Genomic DNA, 16470 nt, shown 5'->3' on the forward strand with positions numbered 1-16470 from the left:
TGCGTTGATGCTTGTTCTTTGCCCTATACTTCGCCATATTTTTCATTGCCCCGCCGTGGTGGTCTAGTGGCTAAGGTACTCGACTGCTGGCCCACAGGTCGCGGGATCGAATCCCGGCTGCGGCGGCTGCATTTCCAATGGCGGCGGAAATGTTGTAGACCCATGTGCTCAGATTCGGGTGTACGTTAAAGAACCGAAGATGGTCGAAATTTCCGGAGCCCTTCAGTACGGCGTCTCTCATAATCTTCTGGTGGTTTTGGGACGTTAAACACCCCCATATCATCAAAGTTATCCTAATGTTCGTGGAGCGTCTATTGTGGTTGCAGTGCAATTTTATATGTAATTTATGAACATTACATATGTTCTTCTACGGTATAACCATCACGTTAGGTTAACGTCAAGTATGCGAATAATTAAGGGTCATCCACTGAAGTTGGTTAATCCCTGCCAAGGGCTATCAAAATTGCAACCACAAGATATCAGCTTACCATGTCAGGTGTTGCTAAGACCAATGACATTGTTACGCAATTGTACACTGGTTATATATACAGCATCTGCGACCTTTCGCATACGTCTGTGCGTGCAATAGTTGTACGCATCTTTGGCGTCATTTCGTATCGTTTCGCTCTTTGAAAAAATCCAACACAGTCTCTTTTCCTCCGCATGTTTCGCACTACATCAATTCCCAAGGTGCGTATAAGGTCTGCCGATTTTTTTTAGTGACGTTGAGAAAGCTTTTGAACAAGTTCCTGAGAAACACTTACCACTAAAGCTATCTTCATCCAACTTTAACAGACTTGTCTACAACTGGATTCAGCCATTTCTTACTAACCATCATCAATTTGTAGACACTAATTACACGTCCTCTTCCCTTTCTAACGCAATCTCCGGTGTAACACAGGATACAGTTCTAGGCCCCCTCCTGTATTTAATTTACATAGACGACTTATCTGATATTTCATCTAACATTTGCCTGTTTGTGGAAGACTGTGTAATATACCGACCCATTACTCCCGTTTGCAATAAGAGCAATCTGCTGCGTGACCCACTGAAACTCGAAGAGTGGTATCGTATGGCTCATGGTCTCAAATGCTAACAAAATTGCACTTGTTTCCTATGACAGACGCCAAAACTTACCGACCGCTGCCTATACTATTAATGAATTCATAATTTTTCCCTTCAGTTCTATTTTAAATATCTCTGTGTCAAAATCTCACAAAATCTAAATCGGTCATCTCACGTAAGGAAAATAGTTAACAATGCTAACAAAGCTCTCGGTTACATTTACTTAACTTGCCCCTTCAGCAGTCAGATTACTAGGCTACAAAACAATAATTCGCCCGAAGTTAGAGTACACATCTTTCATTTGGTAGTCACCCCAAATTAACCTAATTAAATCCATCGACTTTTTATTTGAGCACACCAGTTTTACCTTCAAGTCCATCGAACTTGCCCAAACCGCGCACTTAAATTTATCGACTCACATTACCAATGCCATGCTAGTGATACTACCCTTCAAAGTAAACCAGGTCTACTAATCGTAGACCGATGCGCCAACATGATTATGGTTTTATTGTATCACAAAATGTATCACAGTTTTCGTCATAGCTCTCTCACTTATCCATCTCATTTCAGTGCGCACAAGTCACAGGCCGTCTACAGCTCCTGCTTGCACCACAGCCCACCATCATTTCTTTTTTGCTAAGGCAGCCAAGGACTGGAACGATCTTCCCTCGAGTGCCATCCATCGTTGCAAGGCGACTTCAGTGGCTAGAAATGTAGCGTGCCAAACGAATCTGACATATTACTGAGGGGTTAGCAAGGGCGTTATGTATCTTCCCAACGTCTATGCTAACCCATAACTAATACGCCGGATTCGTTTGGCAAACTACATTTCTAGCCACCGAAGTCGCCTAACGTAGAAGCGGTATTTTGAAGAGAAATATTTGCGTGTCCGGTGCACAGTAGAATTTCCGCGCCACATACAGTTACTATTTTCCCCTATCGTCCCATCCCACAAAGACACAGGAGTGATGCCCTAATGTCATTGCTATTGGCGTGCTACCTTTGATTTAAAATTTAAAGAAATAAAAAAAAAACATGCGCAAGCTAAATTTCTTCCCCCTCCAAAGGCACCCTCATTGGGGTCCCGTTTTGTTAAGTATTATAAACCTCATTTGCAAGGATCGTGATGCGGGAATCGAAGGCTTTTCCGATGTTCGAACAGCTGAGCCTCGCCTTCAACGCGTGCAGCCAGCGTCGTCCATCATTATCACGTATTTAGGCGCAAAGCACCCCCGCGTTCACGTATACGTGCGCTAACACAAATACTCGACACCCCCCCCCCCCCTTTCTCTTTTCTCCGCATATGTACAGATGCGTGAATGAATGCGTGCTAATTTGCACATAATTACGTCATCATGACGATTCAATAAGTAGACCAACAGCAAGTTCTAGCAGGCGTCGTTCCGCTCTGGACGGCGCGCGCACGCGTGTCCCGAGTCTCGTCGGCGCGGACAGCCCACGTGCCACAAAAATGAACAACCGGTGAAGGCGGGACTCATCGCAGTGTTGGAATGCGCCGGCAGACACTGCGAGAAGAGATAAAAATAACACCGTTGCACTGCAGATATCATTGTCATGGCGGCAGAGCACATAAAGGTGAGAAATGCCCTAGCTGACGAGAGTGCAGTGCAGGTCAGCGCCCTTCAATTTACCCTTGCCGGGGTTGCGTGCACGTTCAACCAACCGTAGAGTCAGGATCCAGTGACACACAGCAGTCATCCTTGCTTTCTTCATTCGCAGTGTTTGCACCCGTTTCTCTTATTCTGCGATAAGTGTTATACCGCTGTAGTAGCAGGGTAACCTTCTGGTTGACAACAGATGTCGCTGCTTGACTCGACTGCGCATACGCCGAGTCGAATAGTAAATAGCACGAGGTCTATTGATGCACTTAGCTTTCATAGCGTTGGGATGGCATTTCGGTATTTCTAAGACCAGCTTGTAGTTGCCCAAGACGGACGATTTTGTTTTCCTGTTGGTACAAAGTATATACCATAGACATGCGTTATCGCGTCAAGCGCCAGCAAATTTATTCCGACTCCTGTGCCTTCGTAAGGATTGCCTCACCTAGGAGTACTTGACGCAGTACTTTAGTCAATATCTACAAAGACTTCACAGCTACTTTGCTTCTTCACAAGAAACACAATGGAACTCTAATACAGAAAGGGGTTAGACAGGGAGATACAATTTCTACAGCGTTGTTCGCTACATGCTTAAATGAAGTGTTCTGCCTATATATTGGCGGATAATACGGATAATATCTTAACCAGCTACGATTTGCAAATGATCGATATAGTGCTTTTCAGAAGTGATGGTAACGAACTACAAATAAAGAAACAGAGATATAAAGTGAGAAAGTACCAAAGTAGGGCTAAATATGGACGTGCGAGAGACAAGGATAATGATTAATATCCATGAAGAGCAAGAATTCATGATCAGCAACCAATCTGTAGAGGGTGTGAAGAGTATGTATACCTAAGGCAATTAGTGACACAGGAGCATACTCGTGAAATCCACCGAAGAATAAGATGTGTACAGGAGCGTTAAAGGAAGACGTTTACAAACAAAGGAAGACGTTACAGGTAATCTACTATACTGTTTTTGAAGCAGAACGTGTGCAAACACTATATGTACAGTGTTCTTCCCCATACAAATGGGGAAGAAACAGCGGGGATAAAAAATTGAAAAATAGAAAGTAGTTAACTCAGCCTGCCATGGGCGATGGAACGAAAAATATTAGGGATACAATCAAAGAAAAAGATGGAGTAAAAAGGGCGTCTTTTTGTCCGACAACAATAATAATCATCTATCTTGCGTTCCTTTCCTGTCACTATCGCCGCGCGCCTAGTTCTTCCAGGTCACGAACGATATGCGCGTTATCAGAGTGACATAGCATTCCCGATAGGAAAATGGCAAGCGGCGAGTTTTCAAGAAAGGAAGCGCAAGCGAGCCGGATGGTGATCGTTGTCGCGGTATACAAAAAGACACCCGTTTTACTCGTCCCATTTATGCAGTCACCGGTGCCGCCATTCGTGTTTGTGTTCTAATGCGCCGAAGCAAGGTGTCGGATCTGGAAATCGCAGTACGCACTTCTGGGGCATTATTGAGAGATATTTTCGCTTCAGCGTCACTTCTTCACTCCCCACTACGCTACAGTGAGCAGGTATACACTGGAATGTGACATGATGGCCGTTTTTTTCTGAGCAACGTCGAGAAACTCTGCGATTTCTGTAGATAAAACGTAATGCGGGCGTTGTATCATGACGAAATCAGTGGTTGAAAGAGGAGGTTTTGAGTCGCACAAGACCGTCCACCTGCAAGCGGGCTCTGCGCACAGGAATCGTATTTCCTTCTGGATAGCAAGAAAGTTTTGCAATAGTTGGGGGAATCAGGAGGGAAAGTAATCATGTACTGGCGAATGTGCATGCATTCAACCAAAAATATGTTGAAAAAGTGAGTATGTGCTTTCGTTCAAAGCTGAGCATATTGTCTCTGTAAATATAGTGATTTTTCGTACTCATCTCTGGATTTGAATGACTTTTGTTATTACAATTCAGAGTAGTTTCAGAACGGCAGAATGTATTAAAATTCAGCTTCTTTTGGCCTTCGCGAAAGGCGTGACTTTTTTTTTAGGGGGGGGGGGGGGGAAGGGAGTCTTCTTTTGCGATGATTATACGCTTGTTAGCTTGGCGGGATCTGGCAACTCTCGTCCGACATGTCGTCTTTCAGTGCCGAGAATTTCGGTGCGGATGCACGCGATTTCTTCTACAAAAAGTGGTCGCGCGCGTGTGCAGAAACTTGATATTTTACAACAGCGTTGTTACGTTCGAGGTTTGTCGTGTGTCAAAGGTAGAAGGTTATCATCACCATGCACCGCCACACGCTCTCCTCCTTTTCGTCTGTATCTCAGAACACGGGAGCCCATTTATAAGGGGTTGGGGGGGGGGGGGGTGCAATAGTTCTTATTGGTGATAGAAAGAGTACAGTGAGAGAAATCAAGCATGAAAGAGCGAGAGTGGAAGAAAGAATTCTTGACGAAAAAAAAAAAAAACTTGTCGAGGCGAGATTCCAACCCACGTAGCGTTGTATAATCACTCGTCTGTCCAGGTACGCTAGCAGAGCATAGCATATCCCTGTATAGTATAGCAAGGTGGTGGGAAAGAAAAGCGAGGGTGAGGAGGATGGTAGAACGAGTCCCCAGAAAGAGATAGAGAAGAACAAATAAAAAGATGGAACGAAAGAGAGCGAGGCAGACAAAAAGAAATAGAGAAAAAGACAGAGACAAAGAAAGAGATAAGAAAGATGAAAAGAAAAGAGGACAAGCGTAGTCATGTATAGTATGGCATATCAAGCGGAAGGGAAGCGGTTAGGACAGCAGAACCAAGACTCTATTTGGGCGCCCATCAGCTGTGCTATGACGTAGGCTCGCGTTATTTAGTGCAATCCGCACAGTTTTTATTACACAGCTTTACTGCGCTATGTTTCAGGTGTTTGCTTCGTCACGTGCTGCGTTGGATGCTGTGGCCTTACTCTTAACACAATGTCGCGCTGTCGATATGAGCTCCACGCATCTTCATGAATCCGGAGTGCCAAATGTCAATCAAGAACTAATCAATCATATTACCTCACGCGATTCATACATAACACAGTCTGGAAAGAAGCGCAGTTCGGGAAAAACACAACACACCCTCTCCCGCCGTTTACCGCCAGGTTGTTTCACCAGCAGCAGTGCAAGCTGACAACCACTGCGGCGTGACAGCCCCAACGATGTGGGCTGATGGGCGCACAGTCGGCCACAAAATAGTTCGCACCACACGAGCGCATGGCGAAATCGCCATACGCGCCGCCTTGTGGCGAGCCGTCGGCAGTCACCAATCGCCAGAGCAATGGTCTCGACGCCAGACGGCTAGCCGACGCATATTTCGGGCACTGCTCCCTACCGGGCTGCAGAAATTAGGCGCTTTCTTCTTTCTCTAACCACTGCCACCACCACTGCTCGCGTGTTATTTCGTGGCCGACTGCACAGCGTACGAAAGAACAACACCGGGCTACTCGCCTCTCTTTCAGGCAAATGGTTGTCGCTACGTACTTTACCACATGCCAACAGTGCGCGATCTTTTGGAATGAGGGCATCTGTTCGTAAATGTCAGAAACTTGTGAGACGCATAGGAACTTCAGGAATTTTGTAAAATAAAAGCGTGAGACTGGGCAGTAAGCGCGGACGGCCACGGCCGTCAATTGACTGCATGGCAGCCCCGACCTCTAGCGGCAGCAGTTCTTCCGAACGACTGACAGTTTGAGAGGCTTCGTCGAAGAGTGGGAGTCGTCGAGTGTGCACCCGGCAACTCCGATCTTTAGGAAGCCCGTGGATCCAGGCCAAACCAGTGGGAATGCCACCCCACGCGGGGCTGCTACCGCACCTCGGCAATTCGTCCTCATCTCGTCTGGCTCACGTAATCAGGGCGGCTCGTCAAAAGCCACAAGGAATGCAAGGGGGGCACAACGAGTGCCCGGCAAACGGTCCAGCGCGTGCCGACGTCAACGGCCGCTGAAGGGCGGAGGTGATGGAGCAAACAATGGGTCCGTTAGGTCGTGCTGAAACCTGCCAGCTCGAGTGGAATCGAAGACGTCCTAGATTGACGGAGCACGTTGCTTGCTGTGTATACGTGGGACAGACTGTCAGTGCGTATATTGGCGCACCTGTCCGAGACGTCTGTCGTTTGTCGAAACTTATTATGCATGACGCCGCTGCGATGGTTCATCATATACATGCAGTAGCGAATTTGCGATGTTGGAAGAAGCTGCACGACTGCCCTCACCTTAAGCAATCGAAATGGGAGGAAACCCTCGAATTCTATTGATGTCGTGCATTCTCGAATGATGCAAACAGGACTCTGGATCCAAGCAGATTGAAGTCCAAGGTACGCAAAAATACCGACGTATTGAATAAAAAGCATACATGGGCAGTTATTATTTTATTCTTACGAATACAAACGCGGCAAGACGCTGACGCGCTAATATGGCTCACAATGTTGAAAAATTGCTCCGCTATTCCGAATGTCATGATTTCGCCTGAAAAGACAATATATGCACATACATAAGACAATATAACTGCACAAGCAAAGGAGTTAAGAGCTCACACCTGCGACTCACATCGATCACGTGACTAAAACGGTCGCAAAGTGACCAGTCTAAACTTTAATCGCTTTGGCCAAAGATCGATCGTTTTGGCTCAGTAGCGCGCGCTGCTCGATTTTTGAGTCGTTGGGTTAACGAATCAATCAGATGAACAAAAACAGGGCACCTCTTTTTTTTTTTTTTTTGCGAGGTGATCGCGGGGTGACTGAATGTGAAAGGCATCCCATTCGTGAGGAGTTTTGGTATACCAGCCGCCGTAAACATCGGTCGCTTTAGCTTCGTGGTCGCCGGTCGCAAATGGTGGCACGAACTTTCCAAGAAGCAGGAGAGAATGAATGATCTCTTGGTGGACGTTGGTCGACGCTGATCATATGTAGCTATCATACACCAGAACACAGCGAGTTCAGTGTGTGCTGCTATGTTTAGGTAGCGCGTCAAGCCATATCTGTCACAAGCACCACCTAGAACTGCCATCAGAGCAGACGCAGCGCAAATAAAACGCGCTTCCCAACCCGAGTCGAGCCTTAAGCATGTTTTGCGCTTTTGCTAGCTCTCCTGGAAATTTGTGCTGATGTCTTGTGAAACGTCGAGAAGACCTTCCTCAACAGTACGCCCGGAATGTCTTCGGCACGTGCATTGCAGACTGCGGAAGCAACGCCATCAGGTGCGTACTGTCGTGGTGAAAAAAAAACACGAACAACGGAAAGCATGGCTTTCAACTCAGTCGGGCTGCGAAATACCGTCACTGTCGCAAGGAAAAACATGTGCTTTCAGCCGGCGTCACCGTAGCGCTAGAAACCTGATCTGGCTTGCGCTCATACACCAAACGTGCTTCTCATTTGCTGCAGTCAAGCCTCGGAACGAACACGCGGTTACGAAGTGCCAGCCTGAGCAAGATTTTATTGCCCTACGGTGACGCCGGCTTGAAGCAGAGATTCGCCTAGCGAGAGTCGAGGCACGTCACAGTTCGAGCGAGTCGAAAGTCCCGCTTTCACGTTTCTTTGCATCGCGATAGTACGCCGTTACATTTGTACTAAACTTTCGCAGTGTGTGCACGCACGCAAGTAATATTTCTTATTATTGCCATGCGGCCTGCGTAATGGATTTTGTGTCGCATACTATACGGCACGAAAATTACTGCTGTAAACCGAAATAACTGACATCGCGCTTGTATACACGCAGAAAGCGTATACTTACTCGTACGCTTTTACTAGGCTCGTACTATTTCCTCTTCGCCGTAATTATTCACTGGCGGCGGAGCTCGGCGTTTCTTGATCCGTACAATCTGTGCAATCTGTGAACCGCCACGATTCCCGCGTCATGTCGCAATATTCAGCGACTGAGACGAGTAATATCTTGCGCTTTCCCGTCCCAAGATGGACTATAGTGGTGCCCAGACGACTTCCCATAAGCGGGAGTGGCGGGAACATACGCTTCCCAGCGTTTCAATGTCCCAGAGTTGCCGCTTGACATGTTAACTTGGCACAATAGATACGCCTGACAGTTCAGAACAAAACGGAGTCTGGATGCTAGAGTATGCCGCACGGAACCTAAAGGCGCCCAGCTGCGAAATAGGCGTGCTCCGGTCTATAGGCGCGTGAGGTTGGGAGCCGGGGTCTTCTTTAGGCCGAGGGAATATTTGGAAGCTCACGCTAAATACCAGCGACGGCGCCTACAGAGGATTCTGCCACACAATATGACAGCACTTTTCCTGAGCGAAAAATTATCCAGTGAGCCGCAAGCCCTAAACGCTAGCAGTGCGACGCATTATTTATTACATCACACCCCATACACGTGTGGCGCCTGGTTTCATCTACCAACATTGAGGAAGGCACAGTTCAAACGCGCAAATCGCACAGTGATGGCATTGGACGGTGGCGCTTTAGGGCTGTAGTCGAGGCCAACCTCGTCGTCGTAGTTATTCTCGATGTTTCCTGCATGTGTAAGCTATTTCTGCGCTCATTTCTTCAGCCCGTCTGCTGCCAGAGAGAAGCCACCTGCGACACAAGAAGCCGCAGCCTCTGCCGTTCCTACGTAAGCGTAACGCGCTACCGTTACAGTTCCAGTGGTCCATAAATAGAACATTCCTTCGTTTCTCCAAAAGGAAAGCAGTTCCTGGAACGCCGTTCCGCACAACACCGCTTTAAAGTAAATCCTCAAAAGCTCAGTATTTTTAAGGTGGGCTGATTCATTTAGTTGTGACTAATTTGCTTAAAAAATAGATGACAATTTCTCCCGTGCATCGAAAAAAACCAGTCACAGCGAAAGCTGGAAGAGCGGCCTTTCAGAGCGTTTTCTGAACACTCTTTGGGAAACTGCTACAGGAACACTTGCTGGGTACTCACTACGCCATAAATAATCGTAATTTATGTGTAGTAGGCCGGCATTCACTATGTTATTCTTCGTCGTTCTTTGGAGAAGCGTGGCATCCGCTACACACTTGCATGCAATTTCGTGCCATTTTTTTTTCATGTAGTGGCTAAGGACGATGAAGAATTGGGCCTGAAGTGGGTATGCGTACAGTTTCGCTAAAACTTAACAAGTTAACCATCTGCACTGAGTGCTTGGACGGGGAATGAGTGCGTGCTGGTTGACGGTAACTTTCTATCTACAACACACGGCAAACCTCGAGCTTAGCAGCTCTTCTGTAAAAAACAAGCGATCATTAGTTACTTTTACAGCATAACTGATGTGTCTTCTTTGTATGAAGAGCGTTAAGGTTTGGTTATTGGAGTATTTCTTTTTACAGACACCTCCCAAGGACTTAATAGGACCCTCTTATTGCCTGTGGAAGAAAGAAGGCTCCTCATCTGCGGCAGCGAGCTGGAACTTTTCGTATGAGTGAAGAGGCGACTCCAGTGGATTAACTAGTGATGTGCTCCTATGTTTGTACAAAACATGAAAGATTTGACGTTTCCGGCAGCATATGGCCAACTGCTTGGCTTGGTCCGGTCAGTCGCAAAGTGGGATTCGGGCAAACAAATATGATGAACAGAAACATTAAAGAGTTTGTTCACTGCGTTGCGCATTTAAATAGGCGGTGTATGTGGAATTAAGCATGCATCATGAAAATATTTCTGCTGTCAACTGTGTAACTTCTGTTTTTAGCTATGGCTTTGTTGCATCGCGTTCGTTTTCTGGATGTGTACAGTGATGTTCCGTATACTACGCCGAAGAATTCCCATTCAGAGACGTGAAAATTCCCTATTTCGGAGTATTTCGCCCTGCAAACGTTGACGAAATCTCCAGCATATTTCCCTGCACAACAGTACTAATTTCCGTCCCCATCCACGTACAAACATACTATAATTACACGCGTGTCTAACGTACTTGCGATTTTTGCAATCATGATTAGCCCCTCCACTGCCGCACAACAACAGCATGACTTTATTGATTCATATACTGTTAGTACACTGCACACTGTGGGCTTCAAGTCTAACACAAATAGTGAACTAAAAACGGATCGATCGATCGATCAATCGATCGATATGTGGGGTTTAACGTCCCTAAACCACTATATGATTATGAGAGACACCGTAGTGGAGGGCTCCGGAAATTTAGACCACCTGGGGTTCTTTAACGTGCACCCAAATCTGAGCACACGGGCCTACAACATTTCCGCCTCCATCGGAAATGCAGCCACCGCAGCCGGGATTCGAACCCGCGACCTGCGGGTCAGCAGCCGAGTACCTTAGCCACTAGACCACTGCGGCGGGGTTGAACTAAAAACCGCTCCGCGTAAATATCAGAAACAAATCACAAAGGCTATGCTTTGGTGGTGCATGTGCCAGAACCGACTATGCCGCAGGTGAAGCCGCACTGTGACCACTAATTATCGGTCGTCACAGGAGAATTTCACCATTTCTGAAATTCCCTGCGATGTCACAAAGATTCACTTTTTCCCTTAGGCTCAAAATGACAGGTGGAAATTCCCCGAAAAAGGGATAATTACGTACACGGAACATCACTGGATCATGTGTATACTATAGATGAATAAAACAATGCATACAGGGCATGTATCCTCTGTTGTTTACAATCTTCGTGTTTCTTGGAATAAAATGCCAGATAACTATAATTTGATGAAGTATTTTCGGCGAACAGGGACCACTGAATGCTTATTGAGAGAAATATTGTCGTCCCATACATAGTGCGCCTGCATCACTATCTTCGAATGCCCAGCGCGGCACAGCGTGTTTGATATAGCACTCGCCGCTCTGTGCAGAAAATATAAAAAAATAAGAAGAGGCCTGTTTCCACTTCCTGTTGTTTTGCATCCTTCGAATGTGCCACGGCTTGCCCAAACTGATTGTCAATAGATTATTTTCAGTGTCAACGGCGGGAGTGTCTTGGGCAATCTCGCCCCGCCGCGATGGTCTAGTGGCTAAGGTACTCGGCTGCTGACCCGCAGGTCACGGGATCCAATCCCGGCTGCGGCGGCTCAATTTTCAATGGATGCGAAAATGCTGTAGGCCCGTGTGCTCAGATTTGGGTGCACGTAAAAGAACTACAGGTGGTCGAAATTTCCGGAGATCTCCACTACGGCGTCTTTCATATTCATAAAGTACTTTTGGAATGTTAAACCCCCCAAATCAATCAAAGTTGAAGTCACACAAATCACACTAACCAGCATTAACCATTAACCTACACCGCCTTTTTATGACGCAGTAACGAGAGACGCTTTTCATAAAGGGGAAGCGTGAATGTTTGTGAAATGAAATCGTAGGAAACGCATCATCTAAATTGATTGCTCGTGTCTGTTTTTCCTTAAAACATAGTGGCAGTCATGTCAGAACCACATATCAGGATGATGATGATTATGACGCCTTAAAAATGGCTCATACCCACTCAGAGAGACCGGCCAGGAACTCATTACATGAGTTAGACATATTCAATATCGAATATTTGTTACAAAAATAATGTGCGTAAAACGAAAAGAGTGCAATAAGTGCTGCTCTCCCGTTCGGACCAGACAGAATAGTCATTATCTTGACTACAACTGAACGTTTTTAAAATTAATATTAGTCATAGCATTTCGCGCATCATCAACTTCTTCATCCAATATTTTCGCATTGGATGAGGAAGAAGCGCACATGCCCTGTAGCTCGCGTCGAGCGCGAGCAACGTGGACTCACAGCTCGCGGTGACGGTTGCACAGGAGCTGCCATGTCGGACGGATCCGAGGAAGCGCTGGGCGTTCACCGCAAGTCCCCGTTTTAAGCGCTTCGGAGGCCTAACAAGGTCGGTAGCCTCGTTAGATTTTCGCAGGGTTTGCCACTGACTACCCCCGACGAGGGCCGCAACCGCACTGCATCGTTTTTGAAGAACATGGCCGCTCCTGGCGGACCGCCCCGGCCTCCGGGCTTTCCCCCGGGGCCGCCTGGTTTGCCACCGGGGGCCGCTCCCGTCCTACCTCCCGGTGGGTCCCCGCGTCCTGGTTTCCCGTTGCGCCCCGGCGGTACACCGCCGCGCCCTGGGCTTGTTGGCCGTCCACCGGTGCCTGGTGGATTCCCTGGCCGAGGTTTCCCGCCTGGCCGAGGTCTGCCGCCTGGTGGATTTCCTGGAAGGGGCCTGCCTCCTGGTGTTTCGCCCCTGCGACCCGGCTTCCCGCCAGGTCCACCGACTGGTCTTACGCCTCCCCGGCCGCCTGGCGCGTTTCCGCCACCCCCACCGCCGCCCCCACCACCGGGGCCTGATGGAGCACATCCTCTGGGTGCGCCCGCTCCACCCGTTGTACAAGGCGCGCCCGGCGTACAAGCCCCACCAACCACGCTCACTGCACCCGGAGCGCTCACCACCCCCGGTGCGCCACCACCAGCCGGATCGGCCGACGCCGACCGAGCAGCGCTCATTAAAAAATCAAAAGAGGAGCTGCAGGAGCTCATCGCCCAGAAGCTCCAGGCTTGGGACAAGCTCACGTTGTCCAAGGTAAACGAGGAACGCATCGATGCTTTGAAGAAGCTCGTAACCATTAACAAGGACGAAGTTGAACTTGCGGGCAAAGTAGGTCCGAAAGATAAGCTCATAGACATGATGGACACAAGACTAAAGTTGGCAAAAGACACCATAGACGACATCAATGCCGAGATAAAAAAAGAAACCGCCGAGAGGCTCAAGACCCTAGACCTATGGGAGAAAGGTGCCATTCAAGATATCAAGACGCTAAACCGAATGGAGTCGGAGTTGGCTATGCGTTTGTCGAAGAGGGGGCGGCGCCCTGATCCGAGATCGTCGATGGGCCAGATAGACGACACGGATGGAGAAATGGACGACAAAAGTTGGGACCGTGCACGCGATTTTGATCGGAGTCCAGATCGGTATCGCGACCGGGACCAGGATCGAGACCGCAGAGATCGCGATCAGGACCGTGACCGAGACAGCGATCGGGACCGATACAAAGATCGCGACAGTTACCGAGACAGAGATCGTGACATGGACCGTGACAAAGACAGGGACCGCGACAAAGATCGAGATCGCGACGGGTCTCGCGACCGCGGTAGAGACGGCGATAAGAAACGCTCAAGCGATGGGTCTCGAGACAGGGGTAGAGAAGGCGATAAGAAGCGTCCAAGCGACGCAGGCCGAGAAAAGCGAAAAGACAAGGGTAAAGACAAGGAAAAAGATGAAAAAGAAGCATCTGATCGGCCTAAGAAAGAGTCAGAAGAAAAGGAAGCAAAAGGAAAAGTGCAACGAGTGAGCATGATAGAACTAGAGACGGGAGATTCACAGGCGTGCGATGACAATCTCCTGAAGTTACACGAGCTAGAATTTCGAATTGCGAATGACATGCTCAAAGGCAAATACAAAGGCAAAAAAGGCCGTGAACTTACCTCGAGGGAGCTTAAGGAGAAACTGCGAAGGCTGTGTGACTTGGAGGTTCAAATTGCAGATGAGCTATTTGGCCAGGAATCCGAAGCATCAGGAACAATGGAAGTTGACGGCACAATCACGAAGGCTACCCTCAAGCGCCCACCCACCGAGAAGGAAAGAAGGGCCAGCCGGGATTACTACGAACGTAGAGACTACTACGATCACCGGGACTATCCACCAGAATACATGGATCAGTATGGCGGTCAAATGGATTACAATGCTCCAACAGAATTCCGTGCTGATTACAGACAGATGACAACACAAATGGGACCAGCGACGCAGCCCATGCCTCAGATGCAACCGATGCCGCAGATGCAACCCATGCCTCAGATGCAACCGGTGCCCCAGATGCAACCAGCGCCCCAGATTCAGCCAATGCCACAGCCACCACCCGCAGTACCTCAACCAATGACGCAAACTATAATGCAACGGAGTGGGCCAGGCCCTACCCTAGGAGCAGTCGAAGAAATCGGCAACGACCTGGTTCGTCACCAGGAAAACATCGAAGTATCTGGTGAATCTGGTGTTCAAGTAATTAAGCACACCACGCATTCAGAGTTAATCCGCTGTGGTTCGGCGGAGCCTCACGCCATGCGGATTCCATCTAAGCCAGCTTTCTCAGTTGAGAGCATCGATCCGGGTCGAAAACCTATTGTGGCTACTTTCGAACAGGTAGCTGACGATCAGCAGACTGTTGTGAAGCTCAAGACGGCCATCGACATTGAGATCATACCACAAGGCGGAAAGCAGTCCGTTGCAGAGAAGACCGAGGCAGCGTCACGCTCTAAGCCTGAGGAGACAGAGGAGGAAGAACCGCCTCCGCCTCCATCCCCTAAGAAAAAGCGTTCCAAGGAAGCACAGCGGCCTCGTTCACCGAGTGCAGCTAGGTCGCTAAGCCCTCCTGCGATCGAAGAGGTAGAAGAGGTCATTGACGATGACGACGAACCGTCGGGGCCGCGCATTCCGGAGCTGGCCGACCGCCGCGTCACCACTGATGACGAAATCCCGCCGGGGCCATCCTTCTGGCAGTGGATCTGCCAAAGTATATATTCTCCCCGCGGAGGTGGCCGTGTCAACGTAACCGCCGAGCGGCAAGACCGACCAGTGGCCCAGACTCGAGGCCGATCGCGCAGTCGAGACCGGGACGAGAGGGTCCGAGAGAAAGAGGAAGAATTGCGTCAGCTGATCGACAGCGTTATCAAGGTCTCCCAAGATGTCATCCTCGCGCGCCGCGCTATTGAGCTTGGGGGCGTGGGTGAAGATCGTTGCATGGGAAACATGTTGGAAGCCGAGGGCAAGCTGCGCAACTTAATCGACCTGGAGATGAGACTGGCAAACGAACTTTCGAACTTCAGAAATTCTGACATGGTAGCTAATGAAGAGTCACGCATGAGTGTACTCAATGCAGAAGAAAAGATTCGTCAGCTGATCGATGTCGAGTCTCGTCTAGCAGAAGGATTCGTGGCCGAGCGCAAGTCTTCAGTAAAGTCTAAAATCTCCGACGCCATGTCCGAAGGTGCTCTGCGCAGCTTCGCCTTTGAAGAAACCGCTTTCGGCACAGAAGTGCGTGGCTTGCCGAAGAATGTGCCGAAGAAGCCTCGCAAGCTGCTGCCTTATATGCTCCCAGACACAACACCCGATCGGAAGTCCAGGGCCGGGGACGACGAGAACCCTGAATGCCGGCGCAAGAAGGGCGCTGACACGGACGATTATAAGACACCGGACGATTGGCGCAGTTCGCGGCCCAGATCTCGGCGGCGGGGCGACACACCATGGGCACCGCGCCGAAGGGTCCCTTTGCAAGACGAATACGTAAGGACGGCGCGGAGCAAACGGGGTCATCTGACTCAACGGGTCGAAGAAGAAGACACATCACGGCTGCGGGTGCGCAAGCGCTCTTCCAAGTCGCGCAAGGCGGACGATGACAGCGATTCCTCCAGGGCGCGGCGGCGCAGTCCAAAGCTTCGCACACACCGGGAGCCGGACCAGGACCCAACGCCCAAGAGACGTGGGAGCCGGAGCAAGGCGACGCAGAGGCAGCTGATCAAGGTCCAGGAAGGCGTGCCCATCAGAATCAGCCTCAGTGGAAAGGTGAGGGCCGAGTTAATTCTCAATTACATAAATATATGTAGGGGGCACTCACGATGCCTTTGTTTACCTATACCCGGCGCAAGTCATGCAGGCGTCGCATTTTACGCATGTGCTAGTGAAAGCCTGGGGTCTCCTGCACTGAATCCATTTCATTTAAACAACTTTTTTTACCGTTCGGAACTTATCGTATGGCATGTCTCCAACACGAGCTCACTGATCTTAAAGTGATCTGTCCTAAATGCATTCATAGTGCCACGCTTATACTGGGTGTTTGTACCAAGACCTTTGGTAATATTTAAATACCATGTTGAA

At 48.9% G+C, this 16470-nt stretch overlaps 2 protein-coding genes and 1 long non-coding RNA gene across 3 annotated transcripts in view; 2 read left to right on the forward strand and 1 right to left on the reverse strand.

The window, feature by feature from the left end:
• LOC142775592 (uncharacterized) overlaps positions 1-11236 on the forward strand; it is a 217753-nt gene extending 206517 nt beyond the window's left edge. The window contains exon 5 of the mRNA XM_075877065.1: positions 9950-11236. Coding sequence (XP_075733180.1) covers positions 9950-9968 — 19 coding nt within the window. The 3' untranslated portion in view covers positions 9969-11236. The remainder of the gene's footprint in view (positions 1-9949) is intronic.
• LOC142775593 (uncharacterized) overlaps positions 1-16470 on the reverse strand; it is a 67100-nt gene that overhangs the window by 21588 nt on the left and 29042 nt on the right. The gene's annotated exons all lie outside the window — the stretch shown is intronic.
• LOC142775590 (uncharacterized) overlaps positions 12308-16470 on the forward strand; it is a 47789-nt gene continuing 43626 nt past the window's right edge. The window contains exon 1 of the mRNA XM_075877059.1: positions 12308-16158. Coding sequence (XP_075733174.1) covers positions 12526-16158 — 3633 coding nt within the window. The 5' untranslated portion in view covers positions 12308-12525. The remainder of the gene's footprint in view (positions 16159-16470) is intronic.

Source organism: Rhipicephalus microplus, chromosome X (assembly GCF_043290135.1).
Source record: "Rhipicephalus microplus isolate Deutch F79 chromosome X, USDA_Rmic, whole genome shotgun sequence".
Lineage (NCBI taxonomy): Eukaryota > Metazoa > Arthropoda > Arachnida > Ixodida > Ixodidae > Rhipicephalus > Rhipicephalus microplus.